The sequence below is a fragment of the Culex pipiens genome, chromosome 2, assembly GCF_016801865.2.
Source record: "Culex pipiens pallens isolate TS chromosome 2, TS_CPP_V2, whole genome shotgun sequence".
In the NCBI taxonomy this organism is placed as follows: Eukaryota; Metazoa; Arthropoda; class Insecta; order Diptera; family Culicidae; genus Culex; species Culex pipiens.
Window position 1 is genome coordinate 79462470 of NC_068938.1, and position 22919 is coordinate 79485388.

Genomic DNA, 22919 nt, shown 5'->3' on the forward strand with positions numbered 1-22919 from the left:
CTGGGGGCCATTTTCAGAATCACAAAATGGTCATACGGCACTGTAACACATCAAGACTGGAGTCAAAGTATGGCAACAGTTGTTCCGGTTCCACATATTTAGAATTCCGTTCACGAACACATTTGACTAAAGTTGTTGTCTGGCAAATTCCAAGATATTTGAAATGCCGCCCGGCTATTTTGAGCGGTATAAGAAAATATCTGTCTAAATCTATGTTGTTTGAAGTGACACTTCATCGCCATCGTGCTAACTTGTCGTACGTGCATTTTGGGCCAAATTGAGTTAAGAACGCCATTTTGTGCAGCTCACAATGCCTCACCTTTTGACCTTCACAGATCCCCAAAATTCGTTTTCAATCCTGAGATATTCAACAAAAACCGAAAAAACTCCGTGCATTTTTGTCACTTTACATATGAAAGTAGTTTCAATCTTGTCGTGCTATCTTGTCACTCCATGAAAATTGATGTAAGTGCGACAAAAGGCCAAAGGGATTTCAGGCCAGGAAAGTCAGAATGCGTTTGTCGCACGTACAAGCTAGACTACCGTACACATTTGTAATTATAACTCGGGACTCCAGCAACCAACTTCAACCAAACTTCGGGACAATGCACAGAATGGTGAGCCAAACAAAACGTGTTTGTTATTGTTTACATTGCGTGCTCTCGTTTTTGAATATTCAAGGTCAAACATTAAAACGCGTTTTTCTCGAAACGTCAAAATGGCGGGTGTGACAAGATAGCACGACGACGTCGACTTGGTCATTTTGAGTGGTTCAGGAAAGTGGTCCCATAGGAACCGGTTTCCGGAACATACGGGGTGGCAATATTTTGGAATGATCTTTTTGAGGGTACCTGGCAAGAGTTGTAAAGTAAATAAAAAATATCAAATTGTCAATTATATCTGGAGCATTTCACGATGTTTGATTAGTTGCTTGACAATTATGAGTGGTTTTGTAAAGTGTCCCCATAGGAACCGGTATACGGAACCTTCCGTGTAGCCATGCTTTGACAGGATCTTGTGAAAGTATTTGACAAGAGTTATAAAGTAAATATTTGACTAATTTCAAAATGTTTGAAGCATGAACATGAGCCACTCATTTATGATAAATGGTCCCATGGGAAATGGTATCCGGGACATACCGGTTTCTGAAAAGCGGTCCCATGGAAACCAATATCCGGAACATTTGGAGTGGCCATATTTTGATTGGATTTTTTTAGGGTTCTTGGCATAAGTTGTAAAGTGAATAAAAAAATATCAAATTGTTCGCTCTACCGAATTGCCTATGCGTTTTCTATTGCGAGATTCCTACTCGAAACTAGGTATCCGAAGGCTTGAATGGTGAGGCAATCCAAACCTATTTTTACACCTAAGCTCCCATCTACCCCGGGATTTGAACTGACGACTTTTGAAATTGTGAGTCCAACTGCCGACCAGCGACTCTACCAAGCCAGGTTATTCTCCCAGGGAGACGACTGCTACACCTGGACTAAACTAACGACCTAACTTCTAGGTTAGGCTGGGGCCAACATTTTCTTCCCCGTCCGACGGAACGCATGATCAGACAAATCTCGCCTCGAAAATGCCACCGGGGGCGACTGGAACCGAACTCAGAACAACTGGGGTGTCACTACACCTCCGGCCCCGAAAGTAAATATCTAGGCCATTCCACAATGTTTGAAGTGTCGCATGACTATTTCGAGTGGTTCTGAAAAATTGCCCCACGGGAATCGGTACCCGGAACATCCGGGGTGGCCATACTTTGACAGGATTTTGTCGAGGGTACTTGACAAGAGTTAAAATGCGAATATCTGGATAATTTCAAGATGTTTGAAGTGTTTCTTAACCATTTTGAGTGGTTTTGAACAATGGCCCCATGGGAACCGGTATCCGGAACATCCGGGGTGACCATACTTTGACAGGATCTTGTCGAGGGTACTTGACAAGAGTTATAAAACAAATATCTGGCTAATTTCAAGATGTTTGAAGTGTCGCTTGACTATTTCAAGTGGTTTTGATAAGTGGCCCCTTGGGAACCGGTATCCGGAACATCCGGGGAGACCATATTTGGACAGGATCTTGTCAAGGATACTAGAAATAAGTTGTAGAGTAAATATCTTTCTGATTCCACGATGTTTGAAGTGTCGCTTGACCATTTTGAATGATTTTGAAAAATGGCCCCAGGGGAACCGGTATCCAGAACATCCGGGGCGGTCATACTTTGACAGGATATTGTCGCGGGTACTTGACAAGAGTTATCTGGCTAATTTCAAGATGTTTGAAGTGTCGCTTGACTTTTTCGAGTGGTTCTGAAAAGTGGCCCCATGGGAACCGGTATCCGGAACATCCGGGGTGACCATACTTTGACAGGATCTTGTCGAGAGTACTTTACAACAGTTATATTGATAATATCTGGCTAATTTCATGATGTTTGAAGTGTCGCTTGACTATTTCGAGTGGTTCTGAAAAGGGGCCCCATGGGAACCGGTATCCGGAACATCCGGAGTGACCATATTTGGACAGGATCTTGTCGAGGACACTAGAAATAAGTTGTAGAGTAAATATATTTCTGATTCCACGATGTTTGAAGTGTCACTTGACCATTTTGAATGATTTTGAAAAATGGCCCCGCGGGAACCGGTATCCGGAACATCCGGGGTGGCCATACTGTGAGCAGATTAGGTTTATTGGCAACAATGATACTTTTTTTTATCATATTTGTTGCAAATATTGAGGATTACAATGATGTTTCAATCAGATTTATGACCAAGTTCTACCTAGCTCCGAGAACTTCCAGAACCGGTATCCGGAACATCCGGTATTGGTTCTACGTGACCGGAAGTTGATCTGTGTGACTCAGAAGTGTTAAAAAAGCAAAATTGGTTGAAATTTATGGGTTTCCCAATTTTTTACAATAGATCTTCACCTTTTTGAGATATTTTATGTAAAATTGTCCGAGGAATTCGATAAAAATATTGTCAGACACAAGCAAACCCGTATTTCACATTTTCATACGACCTTTTTATATATAAGGCTAGATTTGTGAAACTCCAAACTATTTTTCTGTGAAAGCCAAGTCAATCATTTACGAAGTGAAGCTGGTTAAAATCAAGGGGTTGGAAACTCTTCAAACTATACTTATTATGTTAACCAGTATATTAAAATATTGGTTAGTATACTTATTAATTCCTATCCTTATCGTCAGTACACTGACCAATATATTGAAAGTATATCTTAATATACTTACAATGTCTTGTCACTCAGTTAGTATACTTACAAGTATACTGAAATATCGTTAGTATACTGAAGATTCATAAGTAATATTAGAGTTTCCAGCCCCTTGGTTGAAATGGCGCGGAGTTAAGGAGGTATTAAACTATGACAAACAAACTCGCACTTTTTGACAGCAAACGTGATTACGGGTAAACTCGAAAACAAAGCAAAATGTATGTTTGTAAATGTTACTGTGTTTTTGTCATAGTCTAATATATCCTTTATAATTTTTTGAAAAAAATGTTTTTTGCTAAATTCGACGAAAATTGCCATTTTTTGGACCACCGTTACACGGCGTAGGTCACCCTAATGCAAACAAAAAACGGGTCTAATTATTCCGGCTAAAGAATCGGACAACTTTTTTTTTTCGAATCATGCTCTTTTCGTGGGAAATTGCTGCATATTTTTCTTGATTTTTTATTATTTGCAAGGATCAACAATCTCAAAAAATAAATTGTAAGGAATTTTCTCAGCCATTAAACAATATATTAGTCGAGATGGTCGAGAATAAAGACTAACTTAAAAAAAAATGTTTATATTCTAGAATGGTTAAAACTCGAAAACTACTTTTCTATTACAATTTCAAGTTTACACTCAAAAATTAGTTTCGTAAATTACACCAAAAATATCAGATAAATTATTATTTTTTATAAAAAGAAAAATTAAAGGCAGCCCTCAAACTTATGCGGAGAAATAAATAAAAGAAAAACAGTACTCACACATCGGTAAACCGGACAGCGGGTCGAGCGGCTCGGCCGGCACCGCGTGCACATTGGGCGCGCCGCCCTGCGACGAAACCGATCCGTGGCGCGAACCAACGACCGATCCGTGGCGTGACGTTGCCTTGCGGAACGAGGGTGGAATCAGCTCGGGGGGCAGCACCGCCGGAACCTTTTCGCCCTGCAGCGCCAAATCGCACAGATACATGGCCAGCACGAACTCTTCGCAGCCGAGCCGCCCGTCGGAGTCCATGTCGGCGAGGGCCCAAATCTGGGCGAGGTTGGCCTGGGGCAGCTTGGTTTGGACCATGATGTTGCGCGCCTGCGGCCCGGTCAGGAAGCCGGACCGGTTGCGGTCGGTCGTGTTGAACAGCTGGGTGTACTTCAGCTTGGCCGGTCCCTTGATGGCCCATTCGGATTGGCTGTGGAGGAAATACAAGGGAAATTGGCATTATGATTGTTGGAAACGTCCAAGACGGGACGGAGGTACTCACGGAGATTCGATGGATGGTGCCCGCTCGGAGATGGACATGGTGCGTTGTGGAGTTCCGGTTCCCGAGGGGGGCGTCGGGGGAGCTGGAACGGCTGCAGTCGCCATTGGAACAGCTCCCGGAAGTCCTCCGATGAGTGGCTGCATCGAACCGATCGGTGGAATTCCGGCCACGAGTGGAGGACTGGCGATTCCTCCGATGGGGTCGATCAGCGGTTGCACGGATTGAACCGGAGGCATTCCGAACCCCGCAATCAGTGGCGCCTGCGCGGGCACTTGCTGCATCATCGCAGGCTGCGGAACGGTGCCCATCGGTTGAACGAGAGGTTGCATCGGAATCAACGGCGCTGCTGCCGGCTGACTTGCGGCGGCTGCAGCAATCAGCGGTTGAGGAGGCATGGCCGGTCTCATTGGCGGAACGATGGCGTGCGGAATCATGGCCGGCTGGGGCGGGATGGCCGGTGGAATGTGAGAGATGGTTCCGGCAAGCGACTTGAGTGGATCCAGCGGGCTCAGTCCGGTTGTGGGGGTCAGCGTGGGCGTTCCACCGACGGCCGTCAGCGAGGCAATCAGCGTCGGTGGCAATGTCTTTGGGACCTCGAACCCGCGCAGCTTCAGGTTGATCAGCTTGCATGCGATGCTGAATTCACCGAGCGTCATCTTGCCGTCGGAGTCCGTGTCGGCGAGGGCCCTAACAAGTATAATTGATGACATTTTTATGTTTGATTGCAGCAAGTTGAAAAACTCATATGAATTAAACAGTCCAACAGAAATAAAATGTTTTCGTATACAGCCATTCCACGTCAAACAGGAAGTCTCCAAATCAAAAGTGGCTCAAATTTGGAGTGGGGGTTCTTTGGCCCAAATAAAAGCCACATTTTTCAAAAAATCATATCTCCGGAACGGCTGAACCAATTTTGGAGCGCCACAATTCAAAAGAAAGGTTATTAGTTTGACTTTTATGGAAAAATATGTTGAGGTCTAAAAAAACTAGCTGAATATTTGAAAAGGTCATATGAAAATTTCATTTGCCGATTTCAAGGTCTCGGGACCAAAGAGTCTGGGTCATGTCTGGGTACCAAAAGTTGCGTCTTTCAATTACAAAAATATCTCCGTCATATCTCCGAAACGTGTTAATGGATATTCGCCATTTTTTGATATGTTGTGTAAAATATTACAAGGACTCAGAAAAAAATATTTTCAGACATGGGTTCTTTAGTCCCTAGACCTTGAAATCGGCAAATGAAATTTTCAAATATTCAGCGAGTTTTTTAGACCTCAACAAATTTTTCCATAAAAGCTCAACTAATAACCTTTCTTTTGAATTGTGGCGCTCCAAAATTGGTTCAACCGTTCCGGAGATATGATTTTTTGAAAAATGTGGCTTTTGCGAAAATCGACGAAAAACGCAATTTTATGGACCAGCCTATTTCGGATAGGACCACCCTAATCGCCAAACAAAAAAATACGGGTCCAATTATTTAGGCCAAAGAACCCCCACTCCAAACTTGAGCCAAATCGATGGACTTTTGATTTGGAGACTTCCTGTTTGACGTGGAATGGCTGTATAGTGACTTTGGAACCAAAACTAGTGTTCCTAATGGAATGTTTTTACTAAATCCGCGTCCGGACTTACTCCAAATGTTAACCGTTTTGAGCCATGCCTTTTTCAAATATTGATACATATTCACAAAATTTATTTACGTTTGGAAGGCTATCTATCACTTTACAGTTAACTACCTCAATTTTCCATATTCCTTCAGGCTATGTTCCCACCTTTTACGAAAAATACCAACATTGTTATGTGTTGTGAGTTTAAACAGGTACGATTATTTTTTAAATGTTAACCCATACAACATTTGTATGCAAGTCGCAAGTTGAGAGGAGAAAATAGTGGTTGAATAAATCGGATAGCTGTCAAATTTGTATGATTCTATATTGATGAATCAATAATGAAAAAAAAAACCTAAAAACAACAGCCATAATGCAAAAAAAAACTATGATATTAATCAAGTCTGCATGAAAAAAAATCCCTAAATTTAAAATTTTACTCTTCGATTTGTAATTTTTTCAAAAAAAAGGGCAAATAAAGGAGCCAATACACTACCGCAAACAAACAAACAAACTCGCACTTTTTCGTGTTTGACAGTTTGCCAAACTCGTAAACAAGGCAAAATGTATGCAAGCTGAATTGGGTCCTAAAATGAAGCTTAGATTGCTGATATTATTGTTTACAGCGATAAAGCTTATTTTTCTGAGTACAATGAACCTTTGTACGACCACAAAGAGTTTAAAATGGATTTTTAAAATCAATTTTGAAAAATTAACCTCGCGGTCCTTCTTGACAGAAAAGTTCCTACTTGACAGCTAGTTCCAAGGGGACCATAGTTGATCCATCGAAAACATGTTGTCTAGTCAAAAAAAAAATGTTGCATTAAAATGAAAAAAAGTGATCAGAAATTGTTTGTAATCGTGTTATTTACCGTTGTACATAAAAATTGACATAGGGCTTTAGTACCCAATTATCTGTAAACAAAAGAAGGCAAACAAACAAAGCCGGCAAAATTTCAAAAAGTACGAGTTTGTTTGTTTGTTTGGTTGTTTGCCGTAGTGTAATGGCTCCTTAACCTAAAACCTTATAAACTTGCCGAAATCAGCTGGAAACCGAATTGCAGTAGAAAACAAAAACAAAGGCCCCCCACATTTCCCACGTCATGTCTTTCAACATCAATCCCTCCCCTACTAACCCCAAGTAGGCCGCGGGTAATCGGCTCCCCTCCCACTAACATTTACACACAAGATCCTCTGTAATTACTCTCAGCTTCAAGAAAAATGAAATTACAAAAGCCAACTCGGTCCTAACCAGGTTGCAGTACTAAAAAGGAACCAATAAAAATAATTTTATGAAAAAGACGTGACTTAATCCACCTTTAGGTGGTTGGCACCTTCCTCTCATTTATAGAGTGATTACAATCCACTAAAGTGTCGACATGGTTTATGGATCTCCCCTAACGTGATCGCAGCACCTAAGAGGTCCTAATAAAAACGAGTAAAAAAAAACAGACTTCCTACAGACTTTTTGTCAAGATTATACAGACACCGCCTTTCAGGAAAATGGCATCCCTCTACAAGGCTTTTTTCGTGGCGATCAGACGGGACCATTTGAGGTTATGTAAATTCAGACCATTTTTTAAACTGCTTATAACTTTAGATAGGTAAGTCAGATCTTAAAAATTCTTAATCGACAAGAAAAGTCTTCTCATATGCTTTCTAAAAATATGTAACATGTGAGGGTTTCATGAAAAAACCACCCTTTTTACCGTAATTTAAATTTAATATGAAACAGTTTTTTTTAACATAACTTTTTAAGTACATAATAAAACTGCATGATTTTAAATAGCAACTTAGGGGACGTTAAGACGGATCGATTAAAACCATTCCGGCCAAAATCGGTTGAGCCTGTGACGAGATATTCCAGTGGCTTTGATTTGGTACACATGTCTACATACAGCCAAACACACAGACATTTGCTCAGCTGGTGATTCTGAGTCGATATGTACAAATGAAGGTAGGTCTAGGAGGTCTAACTAAAAAGTTCGTTTTTCGAGTGATTTTATAGCCTTTCCTCAGTAAAGTGAGGAAGGCAAAAACGTTACTAAATCCACCTTTAGGAGGTTGGTGCCTTCCTCTCATGTATAGAGTGATTCCAACCCCCCTAAGTGTCTACATGGTTTATGGATTGCCCCTAACGCGATCGCAGCACCAAATAGGTCCTAACAAAAATAAGTGATGAGTAAAAAATAAACAGACTACCTACAGACTTTTTGTCAAAATTGTACATACACCGCCGTGGGGAAATAAATTGAGGTTATGTTATTTCAGAGCATTTTATAAACTGCTCGTAATTTTTGATAGGTAAGTCAGATCTTGAAAATTCTTAATCCACAAGAAAGGTAATTTCAGAACCTTTCTAAAAATATATGATATGGCAGGTTTCCATGCAAAAACCACCCTTTTTTGCAAATTGTGAAATTTATATGCAGCAGTTTTTTAAGCATAATTTATGATGTGCTTTACCAAATCGCATGAATTTCAATAGGGACTTATGGGACCCCAAGACGAATCGAATGAGGCCGATATTCCAGTGACATTGATTCGGTACACATGTCTACATACAGCCAAACACACAGACATTTGCTCAGCTGGTGATTCTGAGTCGATATGTACAAATGAAGGTAGGTCTAGGAGGTCTAACTAAAAAGTTAATTTTTCGAGTGATTTTATAGCCTTTCCTCAGTAAGGTGAGGAAGGCAAAAAATCTTTTAATTATTTTTTTAAATAGGGGCAGGGGGGCAGAATGACCCATGGGGGCAGAATGGGCCACCCTTGGTTTTGGGCTTTAGAATGGATTTAAACCAAAAGTAAGGCAAGGGTCTTATGAAGGACGTCAAATAACACCACCACACCGAAAACCACGTTTGAATTCATTGTATTTTTCGAATTATGAGCAAAAATGTAAATTTATTGACAAAACCACGCAAATGTTGTTTATTTCGAGGTTCTTAAATAAGCTTTCTCGAAAGTTAGATTGTTTGAAAAAGTTTGTTCAATGTTTATAATGTTACCAGGAGCTATTACAAAGCTAATCAAACAACAACGGTGCCTCAAGTCAATTTAGAGGCTTGGTGGTGGAAGTGTTACATAAAAATCCATTTGGGGGCAGAATGGACCACCCTTTTCCTGCCTTATAAAAACAATCAAAAGTTATGAAATTTTGGTTAAATGGATTATGTCGCTCCTGGTAGGTTCACAAATCACGTTTAATCCGATATTGGTTGATTTTATAGTTGTTTTGATGCTTATTTGTAAAAATTATGTCTTATTTCAACATATTAAAACTATTTTCAATTTTTTTTTGTTTTGGTAAGTGACTATTTTCATAAAAGTGGTCTAACTTCATGGAAACTATGTTAGAAAGGTCCCTTAAGTAATTTATTATCACCCTTCAACGTTTTATTAGTCAAATTGGCTTATTTTCTAAGGTGGCCCATTCTGCCCCGCAGGGTGGCCCATTCTGCCCCGCACTCAGGAAAAGAAGCCGATTTTTTTTTGTTAAAGTGGTTCAAAAATAGTTTTGAGCTAAAAAATTTCATCAACCAAGTATACAACATTGAAGGGAACATCCCAAAGCATAAGCCTACTACACTGAATTCATAAATTTGTATGTTTTTCTATGGTTTTTGGCGCATTTTACTTAGGCGGGCCATTCTGCCCCCCTGCCCCTACTTCCAGAATCACGTTTTTTACACCTTTACTGTTGCAAAAGAGTGATAGAAAATCTATCAATAGATTATCTCTGCACCAAAAATATCCGAGAGTATAGCGGCCGTCACTATAGCTTGTGAGATCTCTTCTTGTGTCTCGTGATTCCCAGCGATGACATTCTCTCTCTATCACTCCTTCCCTTTTCCTCGACTATGCGCTCTCACCGCTGAGTCTCTCAATCTCTCCGAAAATTGCAATGAGAGAACGCGAGATGGCGATTAGGAGCCGACCACGCATGACGCCCCTTCAAACTGCGTTTGCAAAATTGGTTTTGTGGCGGCTTTTGTGGTTAAACGCTGTTGCGGTAGGATTATCGTGGAAGCGAGAATGAGAGAGAAAAGGAAAATGTTAATCGCGAGTGGGCAAACACGAAAACGTGTTCGGCTATGTTCGGCGCTGAGAGTTTTAATGAAAAGAGAAGAGCAGTTGTATTTGGGGCATGAATATTCAGGCGAGATAATTGTAGTTGCTGAGAGCTGATATTTTGATATTTTAACAACCCTGGACCTTTAGTATTAGATAATTCAAGAATCATTTCGATAAATAGCTTTATTTGGATGAGAAAAAATGTTGAAAGCTGAGTCAAAAAAAAAATGATCTGAAAACCCTGCCATTCAACATTTTTGGATAAAAATACCATACAAATTTGAGGAAGACCTCTACAACAAAATGCTGATATCGCTTTTTTAATCTAGATTACTTTTTCAAAACAACCAATGCGCCATGGGTTCCTATGTACATAGGACCTTTTGTAATATAAGCGAGTAATAACAACTTAGCTATCCTGTTAAAATAAATTTAAAAATTGATATTTTTAAGGAAAATTTATGTAAATATTAAAATTTAACTGCTGAACTGTAAACGAAAAAATATCTACTAGAATAATCAAACGAACTAAAACATGTCTAATCCTCGACAAATCTCCAGCGCTGAATCCGATTGGAGAAGCGCATTCACACATTTTACATAATCACGAGACTGACATTGCAAAGACAGTAAAAATCCAGCACCGTCACCTTAATACGCCATCGAGTGTAAAATTTATCGAATTAAGGCAGTTAACAAATGCCAGCCCAACAACGATCGCACGAAATGTGATGACGAATCTGGTCGAGAATTCCTCAACTTTCGTGTTGAGTTTGCTTCTTATCAGCAGCAAGCAGAAAGAAAAAAAAAACATAATTTCCTCCCCCATCATCCTCTTCGTGCCGTCCAACTCACCAAATCTGACCGAGAATCATCGGCGGCAGCTGACTCTGCAGGAAGAATCCCTTGGCCTGGCCCCCGGTCACGACCCCGTTGACCGGCTGCAGACTCTTGAACTGCTCGTCGTACTTGGCCCGCTCGCGGGTCGTTATCACGAATGGATCCGCGGCCTGCATTCTGCTGCTGGCAATCGATCGAAGAAGTGGTCCGGAAGTGGTGGTGCTGCTGCTGGTGGTTGATGCAAAGTGGGTGTTTTTCTTCTTCGGTGGTTCCTTGTGCTCGGAACGAAGCTGTCCTCTTCAGCGGAGGTTATCCAAAGCTTTACGGTAGATTCTCCACGGGTTACGACGAATTTGCACTCGTTTTCACGCAGTATTACTGGCACTGGCCCTCCTGGTTCTAGCAGGAGTAAAATTATCGATTATTTTTCCAGGCCAAGGAGGTGGAACTTTTCCTTCACTTTTATCATCCGATTTTTTCCAAAGACCTTTGCGAAATTCCGTCACATCGTCGGTCGCGGAACCGAGTCACACGCACAAAAGCACTGCCCCCGGCTGGTAGATTCCCGGATCGTCGGATTGAAGGGTTTGCACAGATTCTGGACAAGTTTATTCCACCGAAAAGACGACCGAGACACTTTCTTCGACGAAGCACAAACTTTTTTCTTGTAATCTGCTCCTCTACTACTAAAATACTACTCACGCTCTCTCTCGCACTCTCTCTTTTGTGAACTGCCAAACGGAAAATTAAATGAGAGAGAACTGTCACTTTTTCATGAATGAATCGATACTGGCGTTGGGGCGGAGCTGACGCGTTGCTGAATGGAGCGAAGCGGGCAGTTGGGTGAAGTTGACGTGGGACTATGATTGATTAAAAACATTGTCCCGAAGTTTGGTTGAATTTGGTTGCCGGAGTCCTGAGTTTCAATTAAAAAATGTGTACAGAGGTCGGGTATTTACATGTGACAAAACGTCTTCTGACAATATCCTCTTTGGCCAGTTGTCATACATGCACAAGACAAGATGAGACAAGATTTCAAGTTCAAAGCTAAGTACGAAGTTCGAAATGAACCCCCTCCAAAAATAAGTTGACAGTTTGCTTTTAACGAGTGTGACGGTGCGTGCGCTTGAGATTCTTGATGAAAAAATTAATGGAATGAAATGTAAAAAAATTAAAAATGTAAAAATTTTAAATTTAAACACTCAGATCAAAAATTAAAAAAAATCATAAAATTATAACCATAAAAATAAAAAAAATCAAGAAAAAATCGAAAATAAAAAAAAACATTTATTTAATGAAAAAAATGAAGATTCTAAAATTCATAAAACGCAAATTAAAAAAGAAACTCAAATAATATCTTAAATTCTTACATTCCTTAATTATTTAATTCTTAAATTCTTCAATTCTTAAATAACCTTTAGCATTTTTGGAGTTTTATTTTAGTTAGAGACCACAACATTTTTGTGTATTTTTTTTCGATTATCCGGAATAAATAATCAATTGCAAACAGTATCTAAATTTTTGGAATCCCTAGATTTTTTTTTATTTCGTCGCCGTCGTGCTAAATGGTCGTACGTGCATTAGTTAAGAACGCCATTTTGTGCATCCCGCAATACCTCACCTTTTGACCTTCACAGATCCCCAAAATTCGATTTCAATCCTGAGATATTCAATAAAAACCTTGACAAAAAACCGGAAAAAAACTTCGTGCATTCTATAAAACTTGTAAACTACTGCAGAGACGGATCGGTTTTGGAAATAAAAAGTCTTCTTGTTCGTATGAGGTTCCAAATGGAAAAAGGGACTCGACACACGGTCGTAGCTTTATTTATAGTTTCATTACATTTGTTTGTATTCGTGAGCTCCAATTGCTAAAACGTCAACTGACAATTAAGCCTAAATGTCGAGGGATATGACAATTCCTCCCTCTTTTAATAGAAGAATATAATAATGACAAAAAAAACTAATTCAGCGAAATGTACAGTTCATTAGATTTTTCAAATCAAGATATAACAACAAGATCAAAAGTTAATGAAATAATTAGAAAGAACAAAAAAATGTTATTAAAATGTATTAATTAAGAATAAACAAATTCTGAATTCTTCGCCGGCTTACGAAGCCGCTTCGATCTTCTAGGATAGCTGTCAGGCAATTTCGCCGTTCCAGCGTCACGTTTTCTTCTCTTTGATCCGGTCGAGACAGGCTCCGGGAAACCCCGGAATAAACCGCTCCCACCGTATCCGGTTCCCAACATGTTCTCGTCCAAATTCAGCATTTCTACGTCCACATCGACCATTGCCGCGCCCGGCGTAGACTTTTCGAACGGCGTCATCAGGTTCGGCCGCTCGCCTTGTTGCTGGTAATGTGGTTTAAGCTGATCGCGATGCGCTAGCCACACCGCGCTTCCAGTCGACACCGATCTTCTTCGAATCCACAACACGACGATTCGTGCTACTAGGCGCCATCGCGTTTTCTTGTCCTCGCTCCACTGGGAACCGTGTTGAACGAGTATCTGTTTAAAATACAAATAAAATTGTTTTATGACATTTATAATGAAAACTGTAATAGCAAATCTAAAACTCAGGACAGAAATCCAGCATATCAGCCTGTGAACAAAGCCAATAGACCTTGATACAACAAGTAATTCATCACTATTGTGGATTTTCGATTGGGAATTAATGCAAACACTGCATGGAGTCAAGATATTTTGATCTATTTTATGAAAATATATGCTAGGTATGTCCCAAGTTAAAGAGACTACCTCATTCACCACCCTTTCAAAAAGTTTCCATTGAAACCATTGAGTTTCCACATCTACTATCTGATCATCTGTCAAACACTTCTCTTGAAAAGTTTCGGTTTTAGGTATGCTATAGTTTAACTTGTTTATAATTTGCTTTTCATTCAATGTACCATTGCACACACAACTATTTGAAATTAAACTAAATTTCCATGACAGACAATCATCGTCTTGAATAAAATAAATGAACTGAATTGAACAAATGACCAACAAACTAAAATTATGGAATTCTCCATTCGTCACTTTCGTTAGCCCGCGATTAAGATTTCTTAGCAAACAAATTGAGAAAATTAATCTCAAAAATATAAATGACACAATGACTATTGCCAAACTGTCCAGCACACAATTACTTTCAAGCGAACAAACCAACAGTTTTGGTTTGATGCTTTGATTCCTGTTCAACATTTGTTGTTTCTCAATAGTGTACCAAATATGACTTTTCAAAAACAGATTTAATGATTTGGCATAGATGACTTGTAAACATTTCAATTTCCCGCTTTGAAAAAATAGCGGTTTGCCAACTTTGTCATTTAACAACCAGCAATCGTCCACAAATTTTTGATCATGCCGACCACAAAAATTGTCAACAAAGCGATTGTCTAACTTTTTAGCACATCCTTTACTCAAAATCAAAATAAATTGCAAATTTGCAATGCTCGTCAAAATTTCAGTCATCAATTTGTACAGAAACAACGAATTTTGTATAGCTTTAAACCCATTTTGGCAAACAATTACAGCAATCATAATCAAAAATATTATCATCAATTCAATGTTTTGCACATCATACTCGTTTTTCAAATTAGATTTACATAGATTTAAACTCAAACTACTACCTTTTCGCCCTGACATCTCAGAAACTTCGTCAAATAATACTTTTTCAAAACAAACACTTTCCGAACTTTCTTGAAACATTCCCCAAATTGGGGTTAAAATCAAATTCTGAACGTCATCAATACAACACTCAATTCCACAACCATCATTGCCAATCAGCAGCTTTTTGTCCGAACTCTCACAGTTATCAAGATTTGCTTGATTTGAGTTATCATTAGTGGTAAATAAACATTCCAAATCAAAATTGTCACTGTCTTCCCAATTTGAGGTATAATATAAATTTGCTGCTATTGCATTGCTTGAAATATTCCTTTTGTTATCAAAATTATGTTCCATCGAACCCACGTTATTTACCAACATCATATCTTGTTTCATATCCAAAACATCGTCATACAAAAATAAGTTATTCAAACCACACACAACATTTTCTTCCCAATTTGGGGCACCTTCAAAACTCACGCTGACATCTGCTAAAAGTTCATTAAAACCTACATTCTTACATTCACCACCTTCCATGTTCTCATCCTGTAAAAATCCAAAACCACAAAACAAATTTTCATCCCAATTTTGGGCACCATCACAATTTTCATCAATATTATACTTGTTATCAAACAAATCGTTCAAATCCAAAATCGAATCATCCTCCCAATTCGGGGTAAACAAACTTTTCAAACCAATGTCAACATAACTATCATCATCAATTGGTATAGAAAATGTGCTGTCATTCAACAAGCAACTATCATGAACTTCCAAATCAACGATTTGGTCCTCTATTTGTGTTTCATCCAATTTGACATAAGTTGTGTTCAAAACAGTAAAAATTTTCATGCATTGGTCGTTATTATCTTGAAAGTTTTCTATTTGGTTGAACATTTCCGCATTTGCGTACTCAATTTCACCACCTTCATTGCAGGAATAATCATCTGCAGTACTCTCACCCATGAAATTCACAAATTGTCTGTTAAAGTAATCAAGTTTGAAGCAATTTTGCTTAGAATGACCCATTTTCCCACAAAAATCACACGAAGTTCTAGTCTGAGGAAATCTCCTATCATAGCTTTTGTCAAAATACCTTTGTTGTTGTGTTTGGTTATTGAACCTTCGGTTAGTGTAAACTTGAGAATCAGAATTGTAGTTTTTATAAGGCTGAAATCTGGAATTGTTTCGCCTTTCTGGAAAATTTTGTCCCTGCAACCCATCATTTTGTCTGTAATTTCTGTACCGTGAAGAACCTTGTCTTTGTGTTGTTGTCTTTTGAATGTAATGAATTTGTTCTGGTGTAAAGTAACTGTACTGTCCCAATTGAGATCCTCCAGGTTGATTGTTTAATGCGTCAACGTTTTGTTTTGCTATGTTCCATGTTGTGATGAACTTGTCCATCTTGTCTAAAGTCAAACCTTCCTCCTTCAGCAAATTCTCTTTGAGATTCCCGTCAAGAAGACCCGCCAGAACCCTGTCCATGATGGCCACGTCCCTAAACGCACCAAAACCACAGAATTCCGCCTGCAGCTTGACCGCCTGCACGAAATCCTCATTGGATTCATCAGGTTGCTGGTTTCGCTGACTAAAACAAAAGCGCTGGACTAAGTCCGACTCCGTTTTGTCCAATTTTTGTTTCAATTTTAACACAATATCAGCATAAGTGGCCTTATCCAGCTCATCTTTGCTGTAGTATAGCTTTAATTGAGAAAAAAGAAACGAACCGCAAATCGTCATGAAATGCGACTTTTGCCGATCAACAGCAACCTGATTGGCATGAAAAGTATAAGCCAATCTTTCGGACCAATCCGTGAATGACGTACCCTTTCTGTACGATTCAATAGAGGTAGCAATTCCATTAGAACCCATGTCTAATTTACAAAGTTTTACAAATTAAATTACCAATAATTTTTTTTAAATGGCAAAAAATTTAAAAAAATAAAGAAATAAAAAATAACGAAAAAAGCTCTATTACACACTGTACAGGGATCAAAATTTTTGTAATACTCACCGACCACGTGCCCGGCCCTTGCCAGCTTTTGCTAGTACTCCACAAGTGGAATGGACACCTAACCTCAAAATCCAAACGAGGCTCGAAATTTCCCGAACCGGTCCTCCGTAGCTCCGCAAGATCACAACCAAACCTAAATTCACCAAAAGAAAAATAATCTTTCTTAAAAGCAGTCCCAATAATGGTGCAACTACCTTAGATTTCACTTTCACTTTTTCCCAACTGCTGGTCAAACGAACAAAAGGCTAAGAAAATGTGCTTTAGCACAAGCCAAGAAGAAGATAGCTTCCCTTTCACAAAATTACAAAAAGCACTTTTACTTTTCTTTTCTTACCACCACGTCGAGCAGCAATTGCCGGCCCTGGTCAAAAACGCCCTGCCGCAACACAGCAGAATCCAGCCGGAATTCTCCCACCGGTCGAAATTTCCAGCACCCGGAACTTCCCGGAAGATTTGCGCTCTCGGTCCCGTCGGCTACGTCACAGCACCTGCCGTCAAACCACCGACCAGCGAGATCTGCACACACACACCCGGCGTCACCACAGGTTGAACAAAATGGCTGCTGCTTACGCCGCCGCACGAGGTTTCCAACCAGCAAATTTTCCGCTTCCTCCTGCTCGATTATACGACCAATTCACGCACCCGACCGTCCACGCACGTAATTGTTCCGATCAGCCGCGCTGTTCTTGTTTCCTCGTCGCCAGTTATAAAACTTGTAAACTACTGCAGAGACGGATCGGTTTTGGAAATAAAAAGTCTTCTTGTTCGTATGAGGTTCCAAATGGAAAAAGGGACTCGACACACGGTCGTAGCTTTATTTATAGTTTCATTACATTTGTTTGTATTCGTGAGCTCCAATTGCTAAAACGTCAACTGACAATTAAGCCTAAATGTCGAGGGATATGACACATTCGTCACTTTTCATATGAAAGAAGTTTCAACAACAGTTTCAATCTTGTCGTGCTATCTTGACACAGCCTGAAAATTGATGTAAGTGCGACGATTGTCCAAAGAGATTTCAGGTCGGAACGCGTTTGACACAGGAACGAACCCGAATTCCGTAAACATTTTCAGTTATAACTCGAGACTCCAGCAACCAAATTCAACCAAACTTCAGGACGATGCACAGAATGATCAACCAAACATAACGTGTTTGTTATTGTTTTCATTGCGCGCCCTCGATTTTGTTTATTCAAGGTCAAACATTAAAATGCGTTTTTCTCGAAACGTTAAAAAACGACGTACGAAGATGTACGACAAAATCATGACAGCGTCGATTTCTAGTTTTGGAATGATCGATGATTTATTTAATTTTCTTATTTTAAATTTTTGATTCTGTCCTGTTTTCTTTATGTTTTCATGCAAAATGTACGCATTTCACGAAACTTTGGTGCCCGCTCTCTCATTCTCCAACATTTTTTGTTTGGCGGCATCTAATCTTGGCATGATGCGCCTGCTCTTGCTAAACTGAAGCAATTGTGGAACTTGTTGCTGTAGTGAGTAGCGAACAGACACTTTAAAGAAGATTTTGCTGGAAGCTGACTTTAATTTAGTGGCCAATTAAGCACAGGAGACCGAGGCAAACCTGGTAAAAAAATTAACGTTTTGATTAGTGCAACTGAGCCACCCGGCGTGCGTCGTTAGAATTCAGTAAAGAACACCCTTACCAAAAATCATGACTTTTTGAGTTCCAAATCCCACTTTTCATACGAATTTTTCAGTTCAACCCATATAACCATTTTTATGGTTGTAGTACCTGAACTCAAAAAATCGTATGAAAAGTGGGATTTGGAACTCAAAAAATCATGATTTTTGGTAAGGGTGAAGGATAAAAATCGTCGCGATTTGTTTATAGTTTTTGCTTATTACTGCTGAGCAATTCTCTACGAAATCGGTCTTTTTACTTAAACTTTAATTTTTCTATTTTTTAATCCGACTGAAAAATTTTTGGTGCCTTCGGTATGCCCAAAAAAGCCCTTTTGCATCATTAGTTTGTCCATATAATTTTCCATACAAATTTGGCAGCTGGCCACACAAAAATAATGCATGAAAAATTCAAAAATCTGTATCTTTTGAAAGAATTTTTTGATCGATTTGGTGTCTTCGGCAAAGTTGTAGGTATGGATATGGGATGCATTGAAAAAAATGATACACGGTGAAAATTTTTTAGTGTTTTGCCTTCCTCACCTTACTGAGGAAAGGCTATAAAATCACTCAGAAAACGAACTTCTTAGTTTTACCTCCTAGACCCACCTTCATGTATACATATCGACTCAGAATCAAATTCTGAGCAAATGTCTGTGTGTGTGTGTGTGTGTAGGGATGTGGGTCTGTGCACCAAAAAATATGCACTCGATTATCTCAGCACTGGCTTAACCGATTTGGACCGTTTTGGTCTCATTCGATTCGTCTTGGGGTCCCATAAGTCCCTATTGAAAATTATGAAGTTTAGTAAAGTACTTCAAAAGTTATGCTAAAAAAACGATTTTAACAAAAGTCCGGAAGATTGTAAAAAGGGTGGTTTTTGTAAGAAAACCCGTCATGCTATACATTTTTAGAAAGGTAATAAAAAGACCTTTCCAATGCGTCAAAGACATTGAAGATCTGACAACCCTATCAAAAGTTATAAGCACTTAGGTGTTATTTATGCACTTTTTGGAGGCCGGATCTCGAATATTTCGATGAAAACGTTGTCCAGATCTCTCATGCGACCTATCGTTGGATAGGTAATCAAAAGACCTATCCAACGCGTCCAAGACATTGAAGATCTGACAACCCTATCAAAAGTTATACGCACTTAAGTGTTATTTATGAACTTTTTTCAGGCCGGATCTCATATATATTGTTGAAAACGTTGTCCGGATCTATCATGCGACAGGTCGTTGGATAGGTAATCAAAAGACCTTTCCAACGAGTTTTATAGATTGCAGATCTGACAACCCTATCAAAAGTTATAAGCACATAAGAGCCCTGAATTATGAAGATCTGACTATACCCAATCTGACGGTATGAATAATGAATCAAGTTGATAGAACACTGAAAGGTCCGCCCTTTTGTATCTATTTTGGATAGCATTACCCTCTAAATGTGAGGAAGGCACCAACCACCTAAGGGTGGATTAAGTAACGTTTTTTATTTATGTTTTTGTCACTAAAACTTGATTGGCAAAAAAAACACTATTTTTATTTTATTTTTCGTCTTTTGATATGTTTTAGAGGACATCAAATGCCAACTTTTCAGAAATTTCCAGGTTGTGCAAAAAATCTTTGACCGAGTTATGAATTTTTGAATCAATACTGATTTTTTCAAAAAATCGAAAAATTGGTCGCAAAATTTTTTTAACTTCATTTTTTGATGTAAAATCAAATTTGCAATCAAAAAGTACTTTAGTGAAATTTTGATAAAGTGCATCGTTTTCAAGTTGAAACCATTTTAGGTGACTTTTTGGAACATAGTCGCAGTTTTTAATTTTTTTAAATTAGTGCACATGTTTGCCCACCTTTGAAAATATTGTTGAAAAGCTGAGAAAATTCTCTATGTTTTGTATTTTTGAACTTTGTTGATACGACCCTTAGTTGCTGAGATATTGCCATGCAAAGGTTTAAAAACAGGAAAATTGATGTTTTCTAAGCCCCACCCAAACAACACACCATTTTCTAATGTCGATATCTCAGCAACTAATGGTCCGATTTTCAATGTTAAAATATGAAACATTCGTGAAATTTTGCGATCTTTTTGAAAAAAATATTTTCAAGATTTTTAAACCAAGACTAACATTTTAAAAGGGCGTAGTATTGAATGTTTGGCCCTTTTGAAATGTTAGTCTTGGTTATGGAAAATTATATGGACAAACTAATGATGCAAAATGGCTTCTTTGGGCATACCGAAGGCACCAAAAAAGTTTCAGTCGGATTAAAAAATACAAAAAAAATCGAATGACCAAAATCTGAGAGAACTGCTTTGCTATATTTTACAAGTATTCGCTCAAAAAATGTTTTAAATCAGTGTGTTGACTAAAGATGTTACATTTCAAGTTACATTTGGTGATAAACTTGTAGTCGGAAAAACTATTTTGGCCAATTTTGGCGCTGTTATTGAACTTCAATATGCTGTTCCCATACCATTTTAGATTTTTGTGTTAAATTTTTCATTTTTCAATTTTAATATTGCTTATTGCGAGATAAAAAATTTTAATCACGTTTCTCCTTCACTGTGACTGATTGGAGATTATAGCCGCCTTACTTCCGCAGTGTGAAAATCAGCAAATTGAACTGAAATTCTACGTTTGATTTGTTTTGAATATTTTCCATATTTTTAAACCATACAATTTTGAATTTAGATAGTTTGAATATTCGATTTTTTTTATTATCTTGTAACTGATTTCTGGACAATTTTACGTTAAAATTCTTTGATTAAGAATTGCTACACTTAAATATTTCTTTTTTTTTCTATCTTTATAAAAAGTGTTTTTGATTTCTTATTTTTTGCCAGCAAATTTAATGATTATTTTTATGGCTTTTCTCTTTGTTCTACTGTATTCTTAGAAAAAAGAATCCATCCTTTTAATTATCTGCTATTCAAGATTTGGCCTTATTTATAATTTTCATTATCATTATTTATATTTATCAAATATTTATAAAATTATGTAAACGTTTGTCGCAGTTACATTCAGAGTGAGCCTTCTTTTATTACGTAACAAAGAGTCTATCCTGCTTACACCAGTTGATGTTAACATTTCGAATTGAAAATTCTATGAAAAAGTGAAAAAAATTGTGCAATAAAGCACATTTTACCCGACGCCATCCGCTTTACTAAATCTTGCACGCAAGCTTGCCCTCCTCTTTCTATTTCTCGCATTCAACTCTTCTTCTTTTCTCTTCTTTTTTCTTCTTCTTTCTTCTTTCTTTTCTTCTTTCTTTCTTTTCTTTTTCTTTCTTTTTCTTCTTCTCTTTTCTTCTTTCTTTCTTCTTCTTCTTTCTTTTCTTTTTCTTCTTCTCTTTTCTTTTTCTTTCTTCTTCTTTTCTTCTTTTCTTTTCTTCTTCTTTCTCTTTCTTTTTCTTTTTCTTCTTCTTTCTTTCTTCTTCTTTCTTTTCTTCTTTCTTCTTTCTCTTTTCTTTTCTTTTTCTTTTCTTTTCTTTCTTTCTTTTCTTCTTTTCTTTTCTTTTCTTTCTTTCTTTTCTTTTTTTCTTTCTTCTTCTTTCTTTTTCTTCTTCTTCTTCTTTCTTTTCTTTCTTTCTTTTCTTTTCTTTCTTTTCTTTCTTTTCTTTCTTTTCTTTCTTTTCTTTCTTTTCTTTCTTTTCTTTCTTTTCTTTCTTTTCTTTCTTTTCTTTCTTTTCTTTCTTTTCTTTCTTTTCTTTCTTTTCTTTCTTTTTTTTCTTCCTTTACTTCTTTCTTTTCTTTCTTTTCTTTCTTTTCTTTCTTTTCTTTCTTTTCTTTCTTTTCTTTCTTTTCTTTCTTTTCTTTCTTTTCTTTCTTTTCTTTCTTTTCTTTCTTTTCTTTCTTTTCTTTCTTTTCTTTCTTTTCTTTCTTTTCTTTCTTTTCTTTCTTTTCTTTCTTTTCTTTCTTTTCTTTCTTTTCTTTCTTTTCTTTCTTTTCTTTCTTTTCTTTCTTTTCTCTCTTTCTTTTCTTTCTTTCTTTTCTTTCTTTTTTTTCTTTCTTCTCTTTTTTCTTCTTCTTTTCTTCTTTTCTTCTTCTTTTCTTTCTTTTCTTTCTTTCTTTTTCTTTTTCTTTTCTTCTTTTCTTCTTCTTTTCTTTCTTTTTCTTTTCTTCTTCTTTTCTTTCTTTTTCTTTCTTCTTTTCTTTCTTTTCTTTCTTTTTCTTTTTTCTTCTTCTTTTTTCTTTTTCTTTCTTTTCTTTTTCTTCTTTTTTCTTCTTTTTTCTTCTTTTCTTTCTTTTCTTTTCTTTCTTCTTTCTTTTTTCTTTCTTTTCTTCTTTCTTTTTTCTTTTTTCTTTTCTTTCTTCTTTTCTTCTTTTCTTCTTTCTTTTCTTCTTTTTTTTTTCTTTTCTTTCTTCTTCTTTTCTCTTTCTTTTCTTTTTTCTTTTCTTTTCTTTCTTTTTTCTTCTTTCTTCTTTTCTTCTTTCTTTCTTCTTTCTTTTCTTTCTTTTTCTTTTTCTTCTTTCTTTCTTCTTCTTTTCTCTTTTCTTCTTTTTTCTTCTTCTTTTTTTCTTTCTTTTCTTTTTTCTTTTCTTTTCTTTCTTTCTTTCTTTTTCTTCTTTTTTTCTTTCTTTCTTTTCTTCTTCTTTCTTTTCTTCTTTTCTTCTCTTTTTCTTCTTCTTCTTTTCTTTTTT

The 22919-nt window shown here is 37.6% G+C and overlaps 2 protein-coding genes across 2 annotated transcripts in view; both read right to left on the bottom strand.

The window, feature by feature from the left end:
* LOC120429159 (intersectin-1-like) overlaps positions 1-11706 on the bottom strand; it is a 30578-nt gene extending 18872 nt beyond the window's left edge. The window contains exons 1-3 of the mRNA XM_039594366.2: positions 11026-11706; positions 4484-5170; positions 3990-4411 (exon numbers count right to left, since the gene is read on the bottom strand). Coding sequence (XP_039450300.1) covers positions 3990-4411; positions 4484-5170; positions 11026-11186 — 1270 coding nt within the window. The 5' untranslated portion in view covers positions 11187-11706. The remainder of the gene's footprint in view (positions 1-3989; positions 4412-4483; positions 5171-11025) is intronic.
* A 1381-nt stretch (positions 11707-13087) lies between these two features.
* The window catches only part of LOC120429162 (uncharacterized), a 13817-nt gene continuing 3985 nt past the window's right edge, over positions 13088-22919 (bottom strand). The window contains exons 2-4 of the mRNA XM_039594368.1: positions 16966-17105; positions 16632-16764; positions 13088-13522 (exon numbers count right to left, since the gene is read on the bottom strand). Of these exons, the coding sequence (XP_039450302.1) occupies positions 13088-13522; positions 16632-16764; positions 16966-17105 (708 nt within the window). The remainder of the gene's footprint in view (positions 13523-16631; positions 16765-16965; positions 17106-22919) is intronic.